The 24,847-nt window shown below is 36.5% G+C and overlaps 2 protein-coding genes across 6 annotated transcripts in view; one reads left to right on the forward strand and one right to left on the reverse strand.

Moving 5' to 3' along the window:
- galnt9 (polypeptide N-acetylgalactosaminyltransferase 9) overlaps window positions 1-18,616 on the forward strand; it is a 104,357-nt gene extending 85,741 nt beyond the window's left edge. For all 3 annotated transcript variants that reach the window (XM_026244691.1, XM_026244688.1, XM_026244697.1), the window contains 4 exons: window positions 2,421-2,558; window positions 14,067-14,162; window positions 16,926-17,093; window positions 17,656-18,616. In XM_026244691.1, the coding sequence (XP_026100476.1) occupies window positions 2,421-2,558; window positions 14,067-14,162; window positions 16,926-17,093; window positions 17,656-17,802 (549 nt within the window). In that variant the 3' untranslated portion in view covers window positions 17,803-18,616. The remainder of the gene's footprint in view (window positions 1-2,420; window positions 2,559-14,066; window positions 14,163-16,925; window positions 17,094-17,655) is intronic.
- Window positions 4,252-13,061, reverse strand: LOC113071340 (uncharacterized). Of its 3 annotated transcripts, none has more exons than XM_026244710.1 (5): window positions 9,992-13,060; window positions 8,245-9,230; window positions 8,073-8,142; window positions 7,136-7,304; window positions 4,252-4,473 (listed from the first exon to the last, which is right to left on the reverse strand). In XM_026244710.1, exons 1-5 carry the CDS (start codon window positions 10,197-10,199, stop codon window positions 4,311-4,313), a joined length of 1,596 nt encoding a protein of 531 aa, XP_026100495.1. In that variant the 5' UTR covers window positions 10,200-13,060; the 3' UTR covers window positions 4,252-4,310. The 3 variants fall into 3 exon arrangements, 1 of the variants encoding a protein (XP_026100495.1); XR_003280080.1 differs by having other exon boundaries at window positions 4,403-4,473; window positions 9,992-13,061; XR_003280082.1 differs by lacking the exons at window positions 8,073-8,142; window positions 8,245-9,230; window positions 9,992-13,060 and adding an exon at window positions 7,583-7,664 and having other exon boundaries at window positions 4,403-4,473.
- Window positions 18,617-24,847: the final 6,231 nt, after the last annotated feature.

The raw sequence follows: 24,847 nt of genomic DNA on the forward strand, positions 1-24,847 counted from the left end.
TTATGGATCCCCCCGCCCGCTCTAAATACAGGAGAAGGGGGAAAAGATCTCTCGAGGGTCATTCCTGGAGGTAGCACATTACACCAGCTACCTGGACGACGTGCTCTGCGTGTTCTACAACGCAAGCCTAAAACTTGCATGCAGTTCACCGTTGTCCGAAGATGGCCCTCTGGATAATTTTGCCGCCTTTGTGGAGTGGATACTGGTGAGAAACGGATCTCCTTTCACCGTTGGTCTCGAGGATGATCTTGCCGGATCCACTCCAGACCCAGTCCCCAGGCCACTATCTCCCCATGGTGCAGAGCATCAGTCCTAGCCCACTGATGATGGAGAGCCAATTCCCGCCGCGATAAATGAGCCATTGCAAAGCTGAGCGGCTGAGCGGAGGATCGCCCTGGAAGTGGAGCTCATCCCATTAGACCAGGTGCGAGAGCCTGCGACCACACCCACCATGAGGGAGCAAGCTGCTGACAGTTGGAGCACGTAGTGAAACTCCGCCCACTGCACCACGACTAAGGGTGAGTTGATTATACATTTGGGACTGCTGGACTTAAAAGGGGACTTAACAGACTGGGAAACTTAGCTGGAAGTCGACTTGTCCCCTATCTTCTGTCCTTAGTCCCTTCTGGTCCGTCCAGCCCTGAGGGGGCTCCTGTTCCCCAGTCCAGCCAGGAGTGGGCTCTGATCAGCCACTATGCTCTCCCTCAGCCAAACATCAATACCCTGCAAGCGCTGCAGGTCTGCCATCCTCCATCATCGCCATGGCTGGAGCATCTCTCTCTTGCATCCAGCCTCTTAGGCCCGTACTCTACTTCGGCCCGTAGACCCAGCGGCTCCACCTAGGCTACTAGTTCCATCGCCTCTACCGTCACCTGTTTTGCCCCTGTCTTTGTTCCTGGTTTTCCTTATATGGTCTTTTTCCTGTCCTTGTTTAGTTTAATTATGATTCCTGGCACCTGTATTTTTTTATTGTCCCAAGTAATTAAAGTCTTAGCTTTTTTTGCGTTCTGTGTTTGTTGGTTGTGCTTGTTAAGTTGGTCTGTTTCCTGTCATCCCCAGTGTTGATGTACCCTGTGTTCCATGGATTAAAGAGGATTGTTTTCACTTACTCATGCCTCCTGCGTGCTTCCTAGATAACGTACTGTGACAGTAACCATATATAAAACTGGAAATTTACAATGAAGTTCTGCTCATGCAGTGGCTAAAACAATGCTGCATTTGTTCGTCGGTGTGTATATATATATATATAATTAACTGGAATGCGCTGCACTGTAAAAAAATAAAAATTATAATATTAATAAAACCATTTTTTTTTCTCAGTATAAACACTACTAATTTGGTTGTAGCTATAAAAAAATTATTGTTTGACTGAATTAAGTGCTAAAATGCTTTTGAAATACAATCACTTTGATTTTGCTTCCTGACATATGACTTCATTGCGTCTGTTGTAAAAAATAAATTAATTTTAATGTAATAAATTGTTACACATCACTGAACACATAACAATTAAGGTTCTACATAGACACATTATAACATTAGAGAATTTTGACTGTATATTAATATTTCAAGTTGAACAGGCTTCCATTGTAAGTGATTTGCATTGTAGATATTTTAGTTAACAGAGAAACAAAACCAGTGAAAAATGTGAATAAATACTGAAGCATTTTGTTTGGGTGTAAGCCTCCAAAATAAGGAACAAACTGTATTCTGTATGGATTGAACATAGTTCTGTTTCCTAAAAAACGGGACAATTTTTTTTTTTTTACAGAATGGTTGGCAACCATACTCCTTAGTACTACCACTGAGCATCAGAGACTTCGTTTTAGATTCTGAGCATGTTTTTCCGAATACCATTAGAAGTTCTTTGCTTCAATCCACTGAGCACTTCTCCATGCTTACGTGAGCCCACTCGCTAGTGCTGGTAATTAAACAGATGATTAGCATGTTAGTGACTCCTAATGAAAGAACAATTGCAGTCTCCCATGACTGACATAACTGCAAACACGCACTCCTCCTGTTCTCCCTGACAATTTTCAGACAGATTAGAGCTCTTTTGTTTATGAGCTATAAACAACTTGAACGGTGATCCCATTAAATTAATAAAATAATAATTAATACAATTAATAAAAACTTATACAATTATTGGGCTGATAACACCATTTATTTTTTAGCATGGAAACATTTGGGGTAGTTGATTAAACTTTTTAGAATTTTTGCTATAACTGTTATATATTTATAAAAAAAAAAAAAAAAAAAAAAGTTAGTAGAAAAATGTATATACTAGATAGAAGTGACTTGTGATTTTTTTTTTTTTCACTCAGAATCCCAGAGGAGCTGCTCCTGTAATTAGTGTATTTAAATGTTTTGCATAAAACAGCGCCTGCCAAATGAAAACTCACAGTCTCTTTCTGTTGTTCCAGAACCCAGGAGTAGATTTTGGAGACGTGTCAGAGCGTGTAGCGCTGAGGAAGAAAATGAACTGCAGGAACTTTCGCTGGTACCTCGAGCATGTCTATCCCGAGATGAGAATTTACAATAACACCATCACTTACGGAGAGGTAATAAAGACAAAGCAACCCCTTATGCACCTTTTAAACCAACAAAACCTTTCATAGAAAGGCATGTACTTTCACACACTGTTAGTTTAATGTCTCTATAATTATGTGAAGAATCTATTATTCTGTTACACTTAGTTTTTTTTGCAGATTTTGAAATAATAATTCACTTTAACAGCTTGCTAAAGATTATAAGTATACTCTACATACATGTGTGTGTGTCTATATACTGTATCTATTTATACTATGTATATCTATATCTATATCGAGTTTTTGCATGAGTAAGCTTGGTCACTTTTGCTATAAGGAAAGTGACCATTGTTAGGTTTCTCTAAATAATGCATTCACAATTTAAAGGAAACGTTTTCTTTGCCTAAGAGGGCCAAACGTCCACGTATACAAAATATTTATATTTCAAATCAATAGTGTTCAGTTGAACTTTCTATATTGCAAAGTGTACTGAAAACAAATGTCACAGATTCCACAAAAATATTAAGCAGCACAACTGTTTTCAACATTGATAAAAAATATTGATCATCAAATCAGCATATTAGAATGATTTCTGAAGAATATTACAATGATTTCAGAAGAAAAATTACTTTTAAAAATATATTTAAATAAAAATCTAAAAAGGTTAATGCTTAATAATAAAAAGTATTTTTTTTTTTTTTTACTGTATTTGTATCCCTGGTATAAAGTACTTTCCATATAAGTACATTATTTAAGCACTAATTTGTATCTATGTACTGTTTGGTAAAAACAGCAGTAATAGAGTAGAAATGTAAAGATAATTGATTTCCATAGCAACAGTGTAGCAAGCATTGGGATTAGCTCCAATTTCCTCATAATGAGATTTAATGAGGCTCTTATTAACATTGGAGTGTGTGTGGGTAGGAGGAGGTATGAGTGTGTGTGTGTGTGTGTTAGAATTCAGTTGGCCTAAATCTCAATATCACTGTAAAACTTTTCACTGTAAATTTACAGTAAAATACTGGCAGCTGGGTTGCCAGCCACATACTGTATTTTTACAGAACTAGTACTGTAAACATAATTTACAGTACTAGTTCTGTAAACCGTTGTACTGTAAATTTACAGTAAAATACTGGGAGCTGGGTTGCCAGCCACATACCGTATTTTTACAGAACTAGTACTGTAAACAATTTACAGTACTAGTTCTGTAAACCGTTGTACTGTAAATTTACAGTAAAATACTGGCAGCTGGGTTGCCAGCCACATACTGTATTTTTACAGAACTAGTACTGTAAACAGAATTTATAGTACTAGTTCTGTAAACAGTTTTACTGTAAATTTACAGTAAAATACTGGCAGGTGAGTTGCCATCCACATACTGTATTTTCCTGTCTACAGAAAAAAAAAAATAATAATTTTACAGGGAAAACATTATACTCTGAACTTTAAACAAGAAAATAGAAACCAACAACATTATCTGTGTTTTAAAACATTTATTTTAAAAGCAACGACCAGACATATTGTCTAATATACATTTGGCTGAAATGCCAGCTGGTTTTTTTGTTTGTTTTTTTTACATTTAAAATGTAAGTTGAACACAACACTTTATAATATAGTAATCTTGTTGACATTTAACAAATTTCCTTTTTTTTTTTAAGAAATGTAAAGAGTAAAAAAAAAAAAAGAGTAGAACCTCAAAATGACTGAAATGGCAGTTGTTTTTTTTATAAATGGAATTAACAATGCAGTAATCTTAATTACTTTGAATGTACTTGCTGACAGGTTCTAAACAAAGTTCCATTCAAAGTCTGCAAGTTTTCGCAGAAGTGAGGAAACTGGTGGGCTTACAGTTGCGTTCTTTTTTTGCACGACTTGGCCAGTTTTCTTTGAAGTCACTTTTCCTTTTTTTGCTTTTGATCCACGTTCAGGATTGATGTCAACAAAGCGTCTAAAATGCAGAAAAGAGGAAAAAAAACACAATGAGATATTATAGACTGTGCGTATATATATATATATATATATATATATATATATATATATTAGGGGTGTAACGGTTCACAAAATTCACGGTTCGGTTCGATACGATACACTGATGTCACGGTTCGGTTCGGTTCGGTTCGATACGTTTTAGATACAGCAAAATGTAAAAACATCTCAACTTTTCAGAATGCCGCAAGCGCACCGCGGGTCATGTGACAAGAACTAACCAATCAGCTTCATCCTTTCCCGTAACAACGTTGAGAGCTCAGCCAAGATGAAGGATCAGCTGATCATAGTTGTATATGGATTGCAATTTTGAAATAAATTCAGTAGCAGAGCTACTGCAAGCGATTTTTAGAGCTGCAAATCCATTTATCCTTCGCTGAAATTTCCGCGTCTCATGGAGAGAGCACGTCATTGTTGCTTAGCAAAGACAGACGCCTCATGAGCGCTTCTGCCCGAGCGCTTTGGAAAGGAGGAGAAAGACGCGCTTAGCGTTTTCCATGCGTTTTTAGGAGCGATATGTGAACGGCCCCTAAGGCGCTCGCTCACTCAGCACGCGCTGAAGGCTCGTTGCAAAATGTCTAATGCATTTAACAGACCAGAAATATAAGATCCTAAAATAACCAACAGGTCTGGTGTTTGGGTTGGATTCCCTGTAAGCTATAGTTTCTAAATGCTGCAGGGATAGTTTGCTGCGTGCATGTTTCTCCTTTTTTTCGTCTTTTCCCAGATAGTACTGACGCATATATCCCAGATATTCCCGCTGGTGTTTTTTTTTTTTTTTTTTATTTTTATTCCCGCTGGTGTACCCTGTCATGTTGCAGATGCGACATACCGTTGTTTTTTTATCCACCACTCTCTTGCCATCACCATTATAGCTTAAAGGGAATCCAAAGTGCACCCAAACACCAGACCTGTTGGTTATTGGAGGATCTTCTCATTTCTAGTCTGTTAAACGCATTGGCTATTTTGCAACGAGCCTTCAGCGCGTACTGAGTGAGCGAGCGCCTGCTGAGTAGCCTAACATAAACATATAAGATGGTGTTTTTTTCTTCTTCGGGAGTGTCAGGGGCGTTGCCTGTTACGTTGTTTGGGTTATTGGGCTACCTTGTTGAACGCATATCATTATATTTCTCTCTCTCTCTCTCTTTTTTTTTTTTTTCAAATATAATTAATTACTCCAACGAACTGTTCGGTATACATAATGCGTACCGCGTACCGAACCGAAAGCGTCGTACCGAACGGTTCAATACGAATACGCGTATCGTTACACCCCTAATATATATATATATATACACACACACACACACACACACACACACACACACACACACACACACACAGAGAGAGAGAGAGAGAGAGAGAGAGAGAGAGAGAGAGAGAGATTTAACCACTATTCACCCAGCTTATTAACAATATAATCCCCTCATCAGGTACTGAATCAGGGCGTTTGGCTCAATATCATGGTGAAAATGACCCTAGGTTGATTTTACTCTGAACCATCCCTTTAAATACCCTTATTTTACTAAGGCCTAGACCTGGCTTAAAGGGTCAGTTCACCGAAATATAAAAAATATGTCATATATGACTCACCCTTATGTCATTCCAAACCCGTAGGAACACAGTTTAAGATATTTTAGATTTAGTCCGAGAGCTCTCAGTCCCTCCATTGAAGTTGTGTGTACGGTCTACTGTCCATGTCCAGAAAGGTAAGAAAAACATCATCAAAGTAGTCCATGTGACATCAGAGGGTCAGTTATAAAGCATAAAAAATACATTTTGGTCCAAAAAAAAAAAAACAACAATTACGACTTTATTTAAAATGGTCTTCTCTTCCAGTTCTGTTGTAAGCGCTCTCACGAAGCTGCTGACGTGTTTTCTGGTGTGCCCAATAACAAAGATAACACGTCAGCAGCATCACTGCAGTGTTGTGAACGCACTCACAACAGACCCGGAAGAGAAGACAATGCTGAATAAAGTCGTAAGTGTTGTTATTTTTGGAGCAAATTGTATTTTCGATGCTTCAAAATATCTGATGTCACATGGACTACTTTGATGATGTTTTTCTTACCTTTCTGGACATGGACAGTATACCGTACACACAGCTTCAATGGAGGGACTGAGAGCTCTCGGACTAAATCTAAAATATCTTAAACTGTGTTCCAAAGATAAATGAAGGTCTTACTAGTTTGGAACGACATGAGGGTGAGTTATCAATGACATAATTTTGCCATTTGGGTGAACTAACCCTTCAAGCTAAGCCCTGTCTGCACTGCAAAAAATGCTTTTCTTTTTGTCTGGTTCCCTGTCCAAATATCAAAATAAAATCCTAAATCTAGATGCATTTACTAGATACGTAAAATTAGATAAGATATAACGTCTTGTTTTCCAAGGGAATTACTCCAAATTAAGTTTTTTTTTTTTTTGAGACTGGAAACAAGACAAAAACACTACGTAAGAAAAGCATGTTTTGCAGTGTGTGAAACCAGGTCCATATTGTTATTCGCAGTAGTCAGCTGTACAAAACATTTATGAAAAAAAAATGAAGTCCTTAACAAATACTGTCAAGACAAAGGTTAGTGACAATTGAGTCTAAAACATATATTTCAAATATGCCAATGACTTACCTCTGAACAAACTCAAGGGTGCATGCTGCCTCTTCCTGGTACTGTAAATTGAAGTTATAGAAGGAGGCAAACAGCGCTGCCAGTCCAGTGATGAAGTTGGGCTGTGCTCCTTCACACACAACTTGACCCTCCAAACTCAACATCCAGCGCTGGTTGCTCAGAGATTGACCTTTAATAAAAATAAAAATCTGAATGAAAAAGTAATAATACTATTGTGGGTTCCAATTTGGTTCTATGTAGTTGTCTATTCATAATTCTACATAACTGTTAAAAGTACTCTGTTCACAGGATACACCATTTCATTCTGCCTTAATAGTGCTTTTGGGTAGGGTTCATCAATACAGTAATACTATAATTTAATTTATATGTGCAATTTCCTATTTAGAGGAATAGTTTTCCCTGGTTAAATGAAAGTAATATTAGGGTTAGTTAGCTGGACTTCACAACCACACAATTTTGCTGAACACAGTTGATTCTTCCATACATATGTTGCCAATTAAAATCTGTTTTTATATTTCTCATACCATCACCACTCTCTTCCTGAAAATGTAATACTATATTGGAACAACACCCCAATGCAAAAAAATTATTTTCTTAGTTACTATTTGGTCTAGTTTCCAGACAAATAACTATAAGTTCTTACATCAAGAATAATAAACTAGACAAGTAAAAATTATGTTTTTTTTTTTTTTTTCTTAAAATTGTTTTCTTAAACCTTTTTTATTTTATTTTTTTGCAAAAACATTCCGGAAAACAATATTTTTTTTTACTTGTCTAGTAAATTCTTCTTCATGCAAAAAAGAAAAAAATGAAAAGACACTTGGGAACAAAAAAATAAATAAATAGAAGTTAATTAAAACATTTTTTTGCAGTGGGGCAAGTAAATGATGACTTGCTCTTCACTTTATAAGGTTAAACGACTTTAATGTTAACATACCAAGAAATATAAGGCGTGGACTCTCTGGCAAATTAAGAGAATGCTGGACATCAGATGGAGTTGCAAATTCCTGAAACAAATTTAAAAAAAAAGACAGTACAACCATGATCAACAGACCAATCCATAAAAGAGATTATAGATAAATTAGATTGGTTGAATAATCTCTACTTACATCTGCTTGAAGGAAAACACCATCTAACTTCTCTTTGAAGTGTGCAAGGAGTAGTTGTATGACCATGGCATCCACATCATTTTCACCTCTGGAGAGAATGCTTCGAATGTCATCATTGGTTGGTTTGCTTTTGAAAAATTCAATTATGATTTGTCCACACTCCTGAATAGACAATTCCAAACATCTGAGCACTTTTTTGTCAGTAAGCTGTTCAAAATGTCCATATATATGCCTCTGTGTGAAAAGATATGGCCATTTAGTTTTGATATCTGCAATTGTAGGGGATGGGGTTGCATTGATCATGTGACGCTGAAGCCAATAGGTTTCCTCCATGAGCTTGCAAACGTCTCCTCTCTCTGCTCCAGAGATTCCTTCATGAAGATGCATCTCCTCCATCTTCTGACGTTTCACTTCAAGACTGTCATAAGTTTCCCTAGGTGGAAGATCCGGCTGCCATCTTGTACAACCATACGAGTCAGTGGAACTTCGTTTTCTAGTAGTTCCGGTGTCACTTCTTTGGATCCTATGATGACTTAGTGTATTTGTTCGATTCAGGTGCTCGATGCGTACTTTCAGCTGTGAAAGAACAGATTCATATCCACCCCCAACCTGCTTGTCACCCAACATGTCAGCAAAAGACTTTGGATACTGGCTCACTATTTTGCGACTAACAGTAAGACACTGTGATCTGGTGGGGTTTTTGTCATGTTTTCTCATTTCATCAGCAAGGATTCTAATCATTTGTCTTCGATCAGAAGGAGAAGGTCTCTGTCCATTCTCAACAGCACTCTTTATACCGTCTGGCATTAAGCTCCAGGGAACTTGGAAATTTTCAGTCCATGAATGTGTGACACTGGCTGATGCTAAACTGCTTGATGTTGGCCTTGAGGAGCTTGATGGAGGTGAACCAAGAGTAGTGTTTGTTTCGGGGGGAACCGAGGGGAGAACCTCAGCAGGTGGCAGTACGACTGTGCAGTTCTGATGTTCTGTTTATATATATATATAAATAATCAGTTATTGTATCAACTTACATAATAAACAGTACTAGAATGCATTTTAAAGGATAAAAGGGATAGTTCACACAAACAAATTTAACATTCTGTCATTCATTTCTCACCCTCACGTCATTCCAAACCAGAAAGACTTTTGTTTACTTTGGTACATAAATGAAGATATTCCTGATAAAATCCAAGAGACTTCTGTCCCTTTATAGACAGTATACTCAACTTCCACTGTCAGTTGAGTATACTGTCTATATGAGTAATCTATAGACAGTAATCTATATGACTCCAGTGGTTTATCTTTAATGTTAGAAGTGGTTTGTTTATTTACAAAATAATATTTACAAAATAATAATCTAAAATGTGTGTTCACACAACAATGTCTGCTCTCATGTCAACACAGCATGGCATGCATTATGGGGCTTTAGTGAACATGCCTTGGAGATAATGTTGTAGAAAATAAAGATTTTTAGGGGGGGAAACAACACACTCATGTTGCTTCATAAAATAGATGTTACACCCCTGATGTAACATCCATTAATCTAATATCTATGGAGTGACAAAAGTTCTTCAATTTCATCAAAAAGATCTTCATTTGTGTAGTGAAGATGAAAGATTGTCTTGCTTGTTTGGAATAGCTTGAGAGTGAGTAATTAATGACAAGGTTTCCATTTTTGGGTGAATAAATCCTTTAAATTTCCATATACTATATTTGTGTTTTTTTTTTACATCAACCTTATCTTTACCTTTATTTTTCCATGAACTAAGAAGTTTTCTGCATTGGATAGGTCTTATAAACTCCAAAATGTCATCTTCTTTTACATAAACCAAATCATCCAAGCCTTCAACACCTTGGTCCATGAGCTTCTCAACAAGCTGGTTGGTTACATCTGGAGATAGGCTTGGCAACACCAACAGTACAGCATCTTTCAGGACTTCTTTCATTCCAGACATTATTCTAAAATTGGGAAGGAATGATGGAGAACAATTACTGACAAGCCACACAATGAATACTCAGGCAGAGGATAGTAATCCAGTAGACTGTCTTGATTTATGCATAGGTAGCCTTGATCTTGTGGTTTCAAGCAATGAACTCCCTGGTCTATAAGACAAAAAGACTGACTTTTCTTTGTGACAAAATACACATCGCAATTGTCATGTACAATAATTAAATGAATGTTCCCAAACACAATTCCCTCATCATTCTTCTGCAAAACAACATGCATGTTTTTTTTATAAAGTGTTCCCTTTACGGTCACTTCATTACATGCTACTGTATTCCCTGGCTGAAAGTTAAGACCAGCAACAGATCCTTGAATGTCATCATTGTAGTCATTAACATGAAACTCTATTCCCCTCTCTGCCACAACATTTTCAGGGAAAGGGCTTCCAGCATGTAGGTAAGCCTGAAGAAGTTGATGTCTTTCTGCCAATGTAGCACTCAAATTCTTGAAGTTGTGCAATTTTCTCGCACACTGTTTAAAGTATGAGTGCTTACTTTCAAAGCGTAGTGTCCAGAGGCGAATAAGTGGACCAAAACGACCAGTGAGCTCAGGATAATGACACAGGTAGTGGTGCTTTGGCTTAAGGGGATGATTTGGAAAAACCACCTTTCGAGTCTCAATATACTCCTCTATTAGCACTGATAAATATGCAATCTGACCAATATTAATGGAAGGAGCACAGATGAGCTCTGCTATCTGTCGGAGTTGAAGTACTAACTGCCATACCTCATTTTCAGTTGGACTGACAATCTTTTCCCCAACCAAAAGAGGTAAAAGCCGGAGAAAGCACCAATTCTGAACTGCATGTCCACTTAATTTCCCAGTACCAGGAGTCATCTCAACTGGTTTATCACGCGCATCATTCCCAAGATACTTAAACTGGTTAATACGATGATTTAGTTCAGTGTATGTGAACCGTTTCTCCTGATTCACAAGATGATCGATATACAAAGCAAGGTCAAATGACACAACACCTTCAAAAAGATTGTGTCCAAGACAGGGAGTCTATCCTGGCTGGCAAACGTGAAAATATTTCAGGTCATTAAAGGGAGAATTACATTTGACACCAATTGCAATTTCAGTTTGATCAGCATCCAAATCCTTAAGATTTTGCTCATACGACTCCACAGTTCTTGTTAATGCCTTTGTTAGGGGAGCTGAGTTAAATGTTTGGCGGTCAATTTCACAGTATCTGCAAAAGTTTTTACTTTTACTGAAATTCTCAACAAAGCCACCAATGTAATGTGATCCAAGGTTATCGCCAGCTATGGCACACAATGTACCTTTGTGCACCTTTCCATCCGCTAACTCAACACCATTTTCCTCCAGGTCTTTAAGGTCTTTTACCAGAGTTGCAAAGACCAAATTTTGTCCAAAAAATCTAAAATCTTGTTCCCTACACAGCAGAACTAGCTGCATAGGGTCAATGCCTGACCTACAGTGAGGCAGCAGGTTTGCAAGTGTCATGTAAACGGCAAGAATTTTGTGCTTTTTCTTACCAGAACCAAGTGGATTGGCAACTTCAAAAGCATCTTCATACAAGATTAAAGCTAATGAATCTTTATCAGTTTTGAACAGCATATTTTCATCAATATTGTTGCCATCCCATACATCAGAGAGGATATCTTTGGCTCTGACTTCAGATCGTGAATTATTATGTTGTTCTATCACTGATTTACAGCAGAACAGTGCTTCTAAGCTTTTCTTAATAGGAATGTATTGAGCAAAGCTTTCCTTGCCAGATTCATTTTGACCAAGACAGACTGGGACAGGATCCACAAACTTAAAATTGTCTTTATAAAAAGACTTTCTTCTCTTATCAGTGCTAAGTGTATTAATAATAGACCTCCGAAAAAGATCATCAGTTTGCAAGACATCCAAAACACTCTTTATATCATTTTCAGAAATACCAAGTGCAATCAATTTTTCCCCTAGCTTGAGTAGCAAATGAGACTGGCTAATATCATGGATGTCTTGCATCCCCTCAATTACCGACTGAATCACAGATGATGGGAGAATATGCTTTGCCTGTAACTTGAGATAAAACAGAGCCATGTTTTTCAAAAAAAGAGATTCATCTGCATTATCTGGCAAAAGTACATTCTCCAACTGCTCTATGCCATCACCACAATCAAACAATTCAGACTGTGGATGTGAGAGTTCGGCCATGTTAGATGCCTCACCATGCGGCATCTGTACTGAAACATTTGACTGCAGTATACTATGACGCAAACTTTCTGCTGAAGAGTTTCGATGTTTTCTGGATAAATGTGAAGTCAATGTAGACGCTACAGAAAATTGTTTATTGCATGTAAATGGACATGGCACTCTGGTGCCTTCTTTGATATGATTTTTCAAGTGTAAAACAAAGTTTTTCAAATCACTGCACTTTTCTTGACATGTTCCAATATCACACACTAAGGCATCAATTCCTAACTGCTCAACAGATGACTTTGAGGGCCTGTCTTTGTGATCCCTAAATATGTGAGCTTTGAAAGCAGTGAACTTTTTAAATGTTCTGGAGCAATCCGGAATACCACATTTGAAAACGTTATTTGGAACATGACTATGGATTTTCATGTGCTGGCAAAATGCTGACAACGATTCAAAAGTACAATCGCAGAACTGACACCATGGCATTTTTGCACGTGGACTAGACACTACTAAACCATTTACTTTAGCACTGGATTTTTCATCAGATTATTAAACCTGAAACGAAAAAAAAGGAGATAATATAAATGACATGGTAAATCACTCGGTGGAACGAGTGATTTTTATTTTCGCGATTATTATTTTATATAAATTATATAAGCAGGTCATGCAAATGAAATGGTATGCTGGCTGTGTGAAATGTCGAAGTTAAGTTAACGTACTTGGTAAAGAAGGAGTGTTTTTTTCGCGTTAGAAAACCACGTTCGCAAAATCAAACTATTCGTGTAACTTAATGTAGAAAACCGAATGTAATAAATAAATAAAAATAGATTGGCTTACCGTATCAGTCAATTGAACAGTCTTCTCAAGCTCTAAACTCCACTTTTGCTCACAGATGCATGACCGACGCTTCCTCCCGTCTTCATGAACTTCATGTGACGTTAACCGTTTCTGCTGCGTCACAGGCAATATTTGAAAGACGCACACAAAAGCTCACAAGAAACGAAGCTCACACGAAACAAAAAGCTTAATTACAAATTCACAAAAACTCGCACAGTTGGCACATCAGTTGGCGTCATGTCTCATCTGAATTTGAGCGCGAATAAAATCAATCCCACAATGCAATGCATTTACAGTCTGATACTGTATTACGAATTTATCGGGAGGAAAACAGAAATGTGCCGTATGTTTACAGCTGCTCTGTAAATTATACAGCCTTATACTGTATTATGTAAATACAGTACAATTCTGTAAGAAATTTGCTGTAAATTTACAGTAAAGGGTTACAGTGTATAGAAGAGAAATCTTACAGTATTTTCAATTTGTTGCAGAAAAATGAGACCTGCATTTTTACATTGACCTCTGGAACTGCAGAGGCTGAAAATCTATTGCTATATTGGAATAGTTTGTCTCTGAAAATATCCTTGCTTGACCACAGATTCCACATATCTCATCCTCTGTCCGGTATTAGGTTTTATGGATGGTCAGTGTTGTCATCTCCCAAATGGATTTGACAAAGCATCTGTGCATCCATTTATGTTTAACATTCAGAGCAGCACTATGCTATGAACTAAATCAGGCAGCTTAATAATAGTCCACAGTGTGCTCATGCTTCTTGCACCATGGTTTAGCAATCTGTGTTTATTATTGTTTATTTATTTCTCAGGTGCGAAACAGTAAAGCCAGCGGATACTGCCTTGATCAGGGGTCAGAGGAGGATGACAGGGCCATACTCTACCCATGTCACGGCATGTCATCACAGGTTAGTGTGTTTTCTTTTTCTAGTGTTCCTTATTCTTTTTTTTTTTTGTATAATTTCATCACTGGTTTGGAGGTTAGTGTTAGTTCCATCATTGCAATTACATTACATTTATATCCTTAGCAGACAGCAAAAATCTTGTTGCTGAGAGTCAAAAATATGCCACGTTCACAAAGAAAAATTACTATATCAAGACTGACATATGCAGTGGTCTGGAGATAAAAAAAGCATCATTTTCACGAGCACATATAGATGTGTATTGCAAGAATGAAATTAGATTTGTAATTGAAACACATCTTGTAAACCTCAGTGTACACTTATTTCACATTGTTGGTGCACTACACCATTGCCTGGAAATAGAGAGCAGTTTAGGTTGAAATTACCTATAGATTGTATCTCAGTTATTGTGTACTGTCATTTCATAACTACTTCTCTTCCATAATAGTTGTTAGAAGTGTTACGTATATTTGTGTGACACTTATATTCTAAGCCCATAGGTGGCGTTGTGGGGATATTCCCATTTTGTGAGAGTGGCATGACGTCGTCATGGATGCCAAATAAATAGGCTGTGAGGCGACAATGGTGGTCTCTCTCTATTGCTCTGCTTCTCATTGTTCTCGCATGCTTCTCTCTCATCGCCTGTTGTTTGTTTTTGTTTTTTACTTGTAAATTTGTGTTTTGATATGTGATATACCTTTTTACTTATCAGCAGTGGGTTGTGTGTTTATTGATTAGTTCATGTTTATTTAGTAAGAACTGAGTGAGAGAAGCAGTGGTCCGGAAGACTCACCCGTTCTTATTTTTTATTTCTGAAGTCAGATAAGAACTTTATTCCGAGAACAGGTGTAGTTAGGAATCTGTTTTCTTAGCTTTCCTACCTTGATTTTTTTTTTTATTATCCATGAGATTATGTTCATAAATGTTCAGATTAAATGGATGTGGAATAATCAAACAGTTCTCCTATCGGGCTATGATCTTTGACAGCGTGATTTGAACTTTTCACTGTCATTCATACAAGCTAGAGACATGTTCCTTTGAACACATTAAAATACAATCTCTCTCTCTCTCTCTCTCTCTCTCTCTCTCTGCCTAGTTATATCTTCCTCCCTCCTAAATCTTGTAAAGGAACGACAGTCTTAGTCCATAATCCACCCCAAAGGGAAATAAAGCAATTGAAGTATATTCCTATTGTATCATCAAATTACAATAAAAGCTGGTTTTACATGATACAGCTAAGCTTCATTTTTTACCCATGTTTTATCATGTCCTTGGCCAATGACTAATTAAAAACAGAAATGATTCATGGTTGCTGGCACTGAAGCCCCAGTAACAATTAACCATTTGAAATGATTCATTTTCATTTATTTATTTATTTAAATTAATATAAAAAATATTGGTTGTATCCTTGCAAATCAATCAGAAATCTAAAACATATTCAGGTGGGGGTTTTAACTCTTAGAATTTTTTCTATGAATTCAACAATAATAATAATATTTGAAATATAAGATCATTTATGAAGAAATAATTGTTTAATGTTTTGATCGTCAAGCCTGTTCAAAAAGTTATCCTACTTGTCATTGTTTTCATGAAAAATACTTTGTCCTCTGTGAGCTTGTCTGTGTGTGGTACATCAGCTAAGTGAATGAGAGCTGGAATCACTTTACAGTATGCATGAAGATTAGCTCACTCTATTGTCCTCCTGCTGTTTTCACCTTGATCACTGGACAATTATCCTTGGTTCTATAGATTAACTTTACTCAATAGAGCGAGCTTGATTTTCATCGAATGTCAGCTTGTACTTCATTATGATGTGCTGACCTTGGGATCTGATATCTAAGAGATTGACTTTCAGCTGAATTATTGACCTGTGTTATTCAGTGCCATGTACTTACCATAATAGATAGCGGTTATCTAGACTTCCATCTCTCTAGACAGTTTGTGTACACTTCAGTGCGATGGTGCTCTTAATCATACAACTAAGTACTGCCTATATCAGTTGGAGTGTTCTTAAAGGAATAGCCCACCCAACAATTTTTTCAAAATATATTCAATGGAAGAATAGAAAGTCATACGGATAGAACAATATGAGGGTGAGAAAATTATAATGGTATTTTCATTTATGGGTGGACAATGTAATGATGAGCCAGAGACGTTCGGATCCAAATGCAGCGCTTTCCTAAAGAATGGTCAAACAGGCAGCAATCAAGAATGGCGTCAGGTGTGTCAGGGATAACCAGAGTCAAAACCAGAAACAAGCAGAGATCGGGGCAGGCAGCAGAGAATCAAAGGCTGAGTAATCAGTCCAAAGATCAAACACAGGAATGATAAACACAGGAATGACAAACACAGGAATGACAAACACAGGGAGAAGCGCTCAGAAATGTTACACAGACTAAACAAGACTTCGAAGTGAGTTAGAGTGAGTGTGCTGCTTTTATGTGTGTGTAAATGAGGTGCAGGTGTGGCAAGGAAATTGGCTGATGAATGAGGTGCAGGTGTGGCAGGGTGATTGTGATGCAGTGACTCATGGGGAATGTAGTTCCGGTGTGGTGCAACAGATGAGAGGTGCTAGTGTCCAGGTGACATCTGGTGGTTGATGGGTGAAATCGTCCTGAGTGGAGTGCCCTCTACTGAAGTTCATGGGCACTCCATCTAATGATCGTGACAGACGATACCTTTAAGCTGTATTTCTAAGACTTTCCATTTCATTTTACATACTACATAGTTCCTTTTCTCACATTGTAACTTGATGGGGTTTTTTTTCAGCTGGCGAGGTACACCACTGAGGGCTTACTGCAGTTAGGAGCCTTGGGGTCGACTACGTTTCTGCCTGACACAAAATGCCTGGTGGATGATGGAAGAGGAAGGACTCCGAGCTTGAAAAAATGCGATGCTCTCACAAGGTCCTCCCAGAAGCTTTGGGATTTTACTCAGGTAAGTGAACGCACTCATACAAAACAATTTATTTACTATCTTGCTAAATGCTTCTTATTAATATTTTATTCTCCACTTGAGACTTTGATGGATTTTATGTAACTAAATGGAGAGGGTCGTTTTGCAAAGAAAATTATAACTTTTAAAATAACTATCAGATATTTTAAACTTGGTTCTAAAAATAAAAATACTATTTTCTTTTTTTTTAAAGCACCCTTAATACATATTTTAATGTACACCAATGTTTAAAAGTTTGGGTCTGTAAGATTTTTATTTTTTATGTTTTTGAAAGAGGTTTCTTATGATCACAAGGCTACAATTATTTGATCATAAAATACTTTGCTGCATATCTTTTTGATGATTCTTTATTCTTTTCTGAATATAAAGTTTCAAAGAAAGTCATTTATTTGAAATAGAAATATTTTGTAACATTATGAATGTCTTACTATCACTTTTTTATTACATCTTTGCTGAATATAATTGTTAGTTTAAATAAATCTTGCTGTATGTAGTGTGTGATGCCAAGAATAATTACATTTGTTCTTAAATATTTATTTCATAGAATGGACCCATCATAAGTCGAGACACAGGACGTTGTTTGGAGGTTGAAATGTCAAAAGATGCAAACTTTGGCCTGCGACTGGTCGTCCAGCGCTGCTCAGGACAGAAATGGGTGATTCGGAACTGGATAAAACACCCCAGACATTGAGGAACATCCAACCTGAAAAATAACCTCCCTGAGCAGGAGAGCAGCCATAGACACAAACCCCTGACAGTGGGATTGAGACAGACGAGGAGAACACTCTTTTGGGGTAAAATGCTTTCAGTATAGATGCCTAAAAATGAAAAATTGTCTTTGGACGCATTTACAGTTGAGCGAGTGATAAAGCAGAATGCCGTCATCACAAGGAGAAAGACTTGCTCATTGCAAGTCCTCTGTACAGACTCCCAGTTTACTGAAGGATAATTGTGTTCCCGAGAGGAAATCTGATGAGCTGTCTTGGTGAAATTCCGAGAGAAATATTCAAAAGAGTTGCGGAAAAAAAAAGAGCGAGGAAGCGAAAGTTGCAAACCCCTCTGAGCAAAGTCTTGAGTTTTACTTCTTATCAATTGCCATATCAACACTTATTTCTTCAGGCTGTGAGTTGCTTTGGATAATTTAATATCCACACTGAAACTTTAAATGGGTATCCCAAGTGCTACAGAACAAAAAAGAAAGTAGTATAGACTTTAATAGTTTCAGCTATTTTAGCTATCAAGTATTTTCTTTCCTTGATTTACAGACTTAATTGCTAATGCACAACAAAACCATGTGTTCACTCAAGAACTCATGTGCCTTTCTTTATCTTTATGCCATCAGACCAGGGAATGTTCCTCCCTAAGCATGTACAAAATATTTGACTTTAAATTAATTAAAATATGAATATAATGTTAAGAGGTCTTATTATAGAAACGCGTTGTAAAATACTAAAACAATATAATCCAGGAAAATCCAATAAAAACAAGTGTTCTTTTATTTTGTACAATGTTGTGTGATTTAATTTATATGAAAATCAGTGAAGAAAAATGATCAATGTTGATAGAATCACATTTGGAAGCAGGGAGTATGAAAGATTACTTTTACATGTGAAAAAATATTTGAAACCCATTGTATTTCAATGTGATTTTGTAAACAGGACTTGAAGTTATGCATTGGAAATTGAAAAAGTGCCCTCCTTTTGTGCAATGGGAAATGTTTAATAGATGTGAAATATTTAACCAAAAATGAACAATTGGCTGAAAGTTTGTTCACTCTCAGGACATCAAATATGTAAGTAAGATTTGGAGAAATTTAGCATTGCATCACTTGCTCAGCAATGGATCCTCTGAAGTGAACGGGTGCCATCAGAATGAGAGTAAATGAATAATCAGTGCCAAAAAATAACCTTTATTTTTAAGAGTGTAAGAGGGATTGGTATGTAAGAGGTACTAAACTAAATGTAGAAGATGAATTCAAGTTTTTATGAATTCATGAAAGATAGGACTTTGTTCTGAAAAACTATTCAAAGTAATGTTTTTAAACAAGGTAGACAGAATGAAGTTTGATTTCCAGTTAACATTTTTGCATCCACAGTTTATTGTCTGAAGCTCTATGTCTGAACTAGTCGAGAAAAAGAAAGGACAACCAGAGTTAAGCTTTGCATTTACACACACTTTTACTGCGGGATGTACAATCTAATCATTACAAACCACACAACTCATCACTAAAGCACTGAACGCTTCTCAAAGCGATCAAACTCAGCATGCAGCTTCTCTTTTTTTCTTTCCTCTCTCATCTGCAGTGAAAGCCACTCCATTTCTTTCCACTCAAGTGTTTATTGCTCATGTAGTCCTGAGAGACAGAGCACAATGCCTGACAATGGCAGAAACGCTTGGAAGAAGCCATCCAACTGTAAGCACTTCTTATATGACTACCTGTGTTCTCAAGGCATTTTTCTAATTTGTTTTCAAGCACGACTAAGAGAGATTGCAGAAACCTGCTCAGCCAGGCTTCAGCTGTTCAGCTCGGATGGTTTCGTAAACAAGCATCTTCTCCCTCCACTCATCCACAAGGGGAAGGTCTTATTTAAAACCACACTGGAGACCCAACATATGCTGTCGCTGCAAATTCACCCATAGCAGGCATGTGGTGCAATGAAACAAATATGAGAAACGTATTAGCAGACTGGGGTGCCTGTGTTTTTGCTTAGGCTTTTTACACTTGATGTGGTTTAACGATGAAGTCATAGGAAACGCACAGTGAGCATGCATCTATGAATCATTCCACAATCTGCTTCGTCCAAGACGACAAACTAATGCAGTAGACCTGCAGAGCCCAGCACTCTGAGCCAGTAGTGGAAGGGCTGGTGATGCTAGTCTACACTTAAACATGATTTTGTGGTAATATATATATATATATATATATATATATATATATATATATATATATATATATATATATATATATATATATATATATATATATATAGATTTCATGAAGAATTGATCCAAATCTTGTACCACCTTTATCTTTTTCATGAAGAATTGATCCAAATCTTGTACCACCTTTATCTTTCATCACAGCTTTTAATCTGTTGGGATCTTTAGTTTGTCTCTACTAACGTCGCACATCTAGACTTCTAGTCTTCTTTGCAGTTTGGCTCAAGTTCAGTTAAATTTGATGGTGAGCGTTTGTGAACTGCTGTCTTCAAGTCATTCCACAGTCATTCCACCTTTCCACTTGCCCCATATTCTGCAATAATGTGAAAGCGACAGTTCAGCCCTAAACTCATGCCATTGGCTGATTCATAAGCTGACAAGTGGGAAAGCTCAAATAAGCATAGCGTGTTTTGAAAGCTCCATAGTCTCAGTGTTTACAGTCTTTGGGGAAATCAGCCTACCAAAGACTAACTTAGACATGTCTCTGCACATTAAACTGTGATAGGAGAAGCTATTTAATAGGTGTTTTTTTAATAGCATGCATAAAATGTTCCTGCTTCCTGACAGATCTCACTAAAATAGGTATCCTGAGAATTCCCACCAGTGTCTGTGACAACCACAGACTCTGTAAACAACAAAGTGTTGGGTAGCCAGCAAAACCTTTTTTTCTTTTTCTTTTTTCATCAAGCCAATTAAAAACTGAGCCAAACAGAAGACTCTGTCTTCCTTTTCTGCCTTCAGGATTGTATAAGTGTTTAGTTGGTGAGGGTATTGAAATAATTTGGTTTCAAAAAGCATATTTCTCCATACTGAAGATGCTTATTCAGAAATATGTGTGTATTCTGTCTAGAACACTTTTTAGATATAAATCACAAATATTTTATTATTGAATTATACATTATATAAATGTGTGCACAACAAAATGTTATTATATTATATACAGAATTGCCAATAATTAGTGCTGTCAATCGATTAAAAAAAATTAACTAATTAATCGCACAATTTTTTAAAATTAATCGCGATTAATCGCGATTAATCGCAAATAAAAGACTGAAACTTTTTGGATATGTAAATGTAAAATGTAAATAATTAATGTAAACTCAAGACAAAGAAACTATTTAAATTCAAAATATGATTGTTTATTGGAATTTTTGTTTAACTTGTAACACAGATTTTCTCATGTAAACAACATACCTGCAATAAACCATCAATATCCTCCAAATTAACTGTTGGCTTGAAAGCCATATTTATTACAGAAATAAAAACACAGGCATGTAAGTACCATTTGAATTTCAAAACAATCAATGCCAATAAAAAACTAAAATGATTTCCATGTTGAATTCTAAGTGGACTGCAAAAAAATTCCAAAGTATAGTCATTGCCAGTGCTTTAAGTGGGCCAGTACACACCAGTACTCAGTACCGCCACTTCCAAATATAGCTCTTGAGCGTACCGCCACCTCTCCGTGCGCCCAGAACGTGCTTGTAGCGTACCGGTACGCTCATTTGGACATCTGTTTTAATAGAGGTTTTAATCTTTTACCTGCACCGCCGATTTTCAGAGCGCCCTTCACAATGCAAGCTTCCTAATTCATCCCACCCAGAGCAGAAACTACATTACCCATTCACCCTTAAGTTACACAAGTGAATAGCGCATGTGTCGCTTTTCCCACTGTTAAGTGTCAACAACTCAACGTGGCCGGAGAAGGTGTGTGAAACTCGTTGTGAGTTATACTAAAGCAAAATCTTGAGTATTTATTGTCTGATAAACATTAAAAACTGTGTGCGGATGTTGAGTCGTCCTGCAGCCCCCGCTGGCTGCTCATTGGCTGCAGCATCTTTTTTCTAAGTTCTAAAAAAATACCGTAGACGGCAAGGCACAAATTTAGATATTCATTTATCTAATTAATCTATAGCCTATGCACAAAGACAATATGATCTTTTTGTCCCCTTTTTGTTTTAAAGGTTGATGAAGAGAGAGAGCGCAAGTTGCTGCAGCTGAGGAGGACAGTGATGCACGCGTACAGGAGTGATTGACAGTTCGCGGCACTGTGTACAAAAAATACTCCGCTACACAATTATTTCTTTATTTTCGTTTAAGCTTATTAACGTTAGCGTTACAGAAAGGTCTGATTTACGCACTGTTACAGTCATTGTTTTTGTTTTTTTTAAACAATGACATTTGAGTTCATGATTTTAATGTTGCTGTTTCTTGTGGCAGACTGAATGAAGAGTAATGTTTCTTGTGGCAGACTGAAGAGTAATCCGGCAGAGTTTTATACTGAAACTTTCCGTCTAAAAGTCCTTCCTTGGTCTTATCCATATTTCTTTGCACGTTGAACACACATAGGCCACAACTGGAAATAAAAAAAACTGCAACCGCGTTAATTGCGTTATTTTTTTTTAACGCGTTAAATATTTCAAATTAATCGAATGCGTTAACGCGCTAATTTTGACAGCACTATTATTTAGTCATTTATTTATTTAAAAAAAATTGCATTATAGTAGATATACATTTTTAACAATTATCAATCATTTATTTGTTTTTGTTTGTTTGTTTAAAAATATTTTTCTCCACTGATGCTAATTAGAAATGTGGGTAACACTTTAGTATAGGGTCCAATTCACACTAATAACTAGTTGCTTATTAGCATGTCTATTATTATCATATTGGCTGTTTATTAGTGCTTATAAAGTACATATAATGCATGACATCCATAATCCTACCCAATACCCTAAACTTAACAACTACCTTATAGCCATTAATAAGCAGCAAATAAGGAGTTAATTGAGGCAAAAGGCATAGTTAATGGTTAGTTAATAGTGAGAATTGGACCCTAAAATAAAGTGTGACCGAAATGTGTTTTCTGTCTACACTTTTTATTTTTAGATATAAATACAAATATTTTATTAGATTATAGTTGGTATAATAGATATTTTAACAATAATAATGTATTTATTGTTTGTAAATATAATTAATGTTATACCAGTAATCCATCATAAATGTATTTATTCATGATGAGTTAATAAATTATTCAAATTTAATTTATTTGTTCAAAATGATTTAATACAAAGAGTAAATATTCATTTAATGCCAAATTAAAACCAAAGCTGCTCTGAAAGCCCATCCTGGTAATAGGCTCACAAGGGACCAACATGTCTGCTAAATTGCAACAACAATGATTCATTAAACAAATTCTAATAAATGTCACACTAATTCTTGTTGTGTCTGAAACAAAGCAAAATAAATGGCTCTGATTTTATCTTCACTCTGTCTGAAGAGATAGGAAAAAAACAAAAAAAAAAAAACAAACAAATGTGTTGTGTAGTCTGGCCTTGCAGGATAAATGCAGAAGTTGTAAAATGTTAATGTTTTCATTCCCAGAGTTGTTAAACAGCCAGAGGACACAAACGGAGAGAGCCAGCTTTCAATTTACCCAAAGAGGATAGTTACAGGTTCACGCCTTTGACAAGGGCAGCCCCCCTCACAAAACGGGAGAGTGGAAACTGATGTACGACTCACATTATCCGTTCCATTCTTTCCTCTGACACTCAGGATGGATGGTGGGACAGCTTAATAGGGAGCTTTGAAGAGAAGAAGGCAGGATGGGAATGAGAAGAAGTAGAGAAGCAGGTCACGAGGGCACCTTCTCAAGAAGACTTTCACTGAGGTACTGACTGGAAAAAGTCTGATCAAGACTAAAAGGACTTTGCTGAAATGACCTTTTTTTCTCTATTCTAGGTATAATGGGTTATTGCTAGGGCAGTCACATGTAGTATATGTAGTCAAGAATAGTAATCACATCACATGATACTTCAGGGATATTCCAACATGGAGATTTGGTGCTCAAATATTATTCATGCTAAATTATTAATCATGGTTCTGATATTTTTAATTTAAATTCAGTATTTTTAAATTCAATATTTGTGTTACTTTTGGTTAATTTTAATGCATACTTGCTAAATAAAATGTTTAATATCATAAATGTACAGTAAATTGTAATAATTATATAAGTATTCAAGAAATATTAAATATATTTAAAAAATATATTTAAAAATCTCAATTATTCCAAGCACTTGACTGATAGTTTATGTGCAGTATATACATAAAGTATATTTTATCTCTAATGATGGAGAGTTGATGTAGTAAAGGTAGTGTTGTTGGGAATGAAATTACAGTCAGAAGCAATTGAGGGAGAACTGTGATTTTATATTTGATTTTATTATTTTTTTTTGTTTAATTTCTTTGTGTCTCAGTGATTAGGCACTGATTATTTTATTGTATTCCTTTTATTTCCTTGTAATGTTATTATTATGGTATTCCTTAAAGTACATGTCAATGTGCACATGGTAAAAATAAAGAACCGCTGTATATATAGCAAAGCTATATTTGTGGTATTATCTTTTGAAACCATCACATTACCATAGTACTTTTTTGTAAGTGTTTGCTTTAGAGGCCTTAAGAACCAGTGGGAATAAAATAGAAGTGAGAAGATGCTATTGTCTGCAAAATAGGAAGTGATCCAAGGGGTCTCTCATAGCCTGCACTGGCTGTAGATACATAGTTGTCACTCATTTGATGTGAATATAATATGAATAAATCTAAGCATTATAAAGTAGGTGAGGATTGCCTCTATACACTGATCTTGACTGAGCCCTTTCAACGTAATTTTAGACACTGTAGGTGGTCCACCACAACCGTTCCCCGATCAGTGAGCAAAGCCATGCTATAATGATGAGCATGTGCGACAACTGCTGAGGCTGAACAGATTGCAGAAACCGTAATGAGATCTCAAG

This window comes from Carassius auratus, chromosome 5, assembly GCF_003368295.1.
Source record: "Carassius auratus strain Wakin chromosome 5, ASM336829v1, whole genome shotgun sequence".
In the NCBI taxonomy this organism is placed as follows: domain Eukaryota; kingdom Metazoa; phylum Chordata; class Actinopteri; order Cypriniformes; family Cyprinidae; genus Carassius; species Carassius auratus.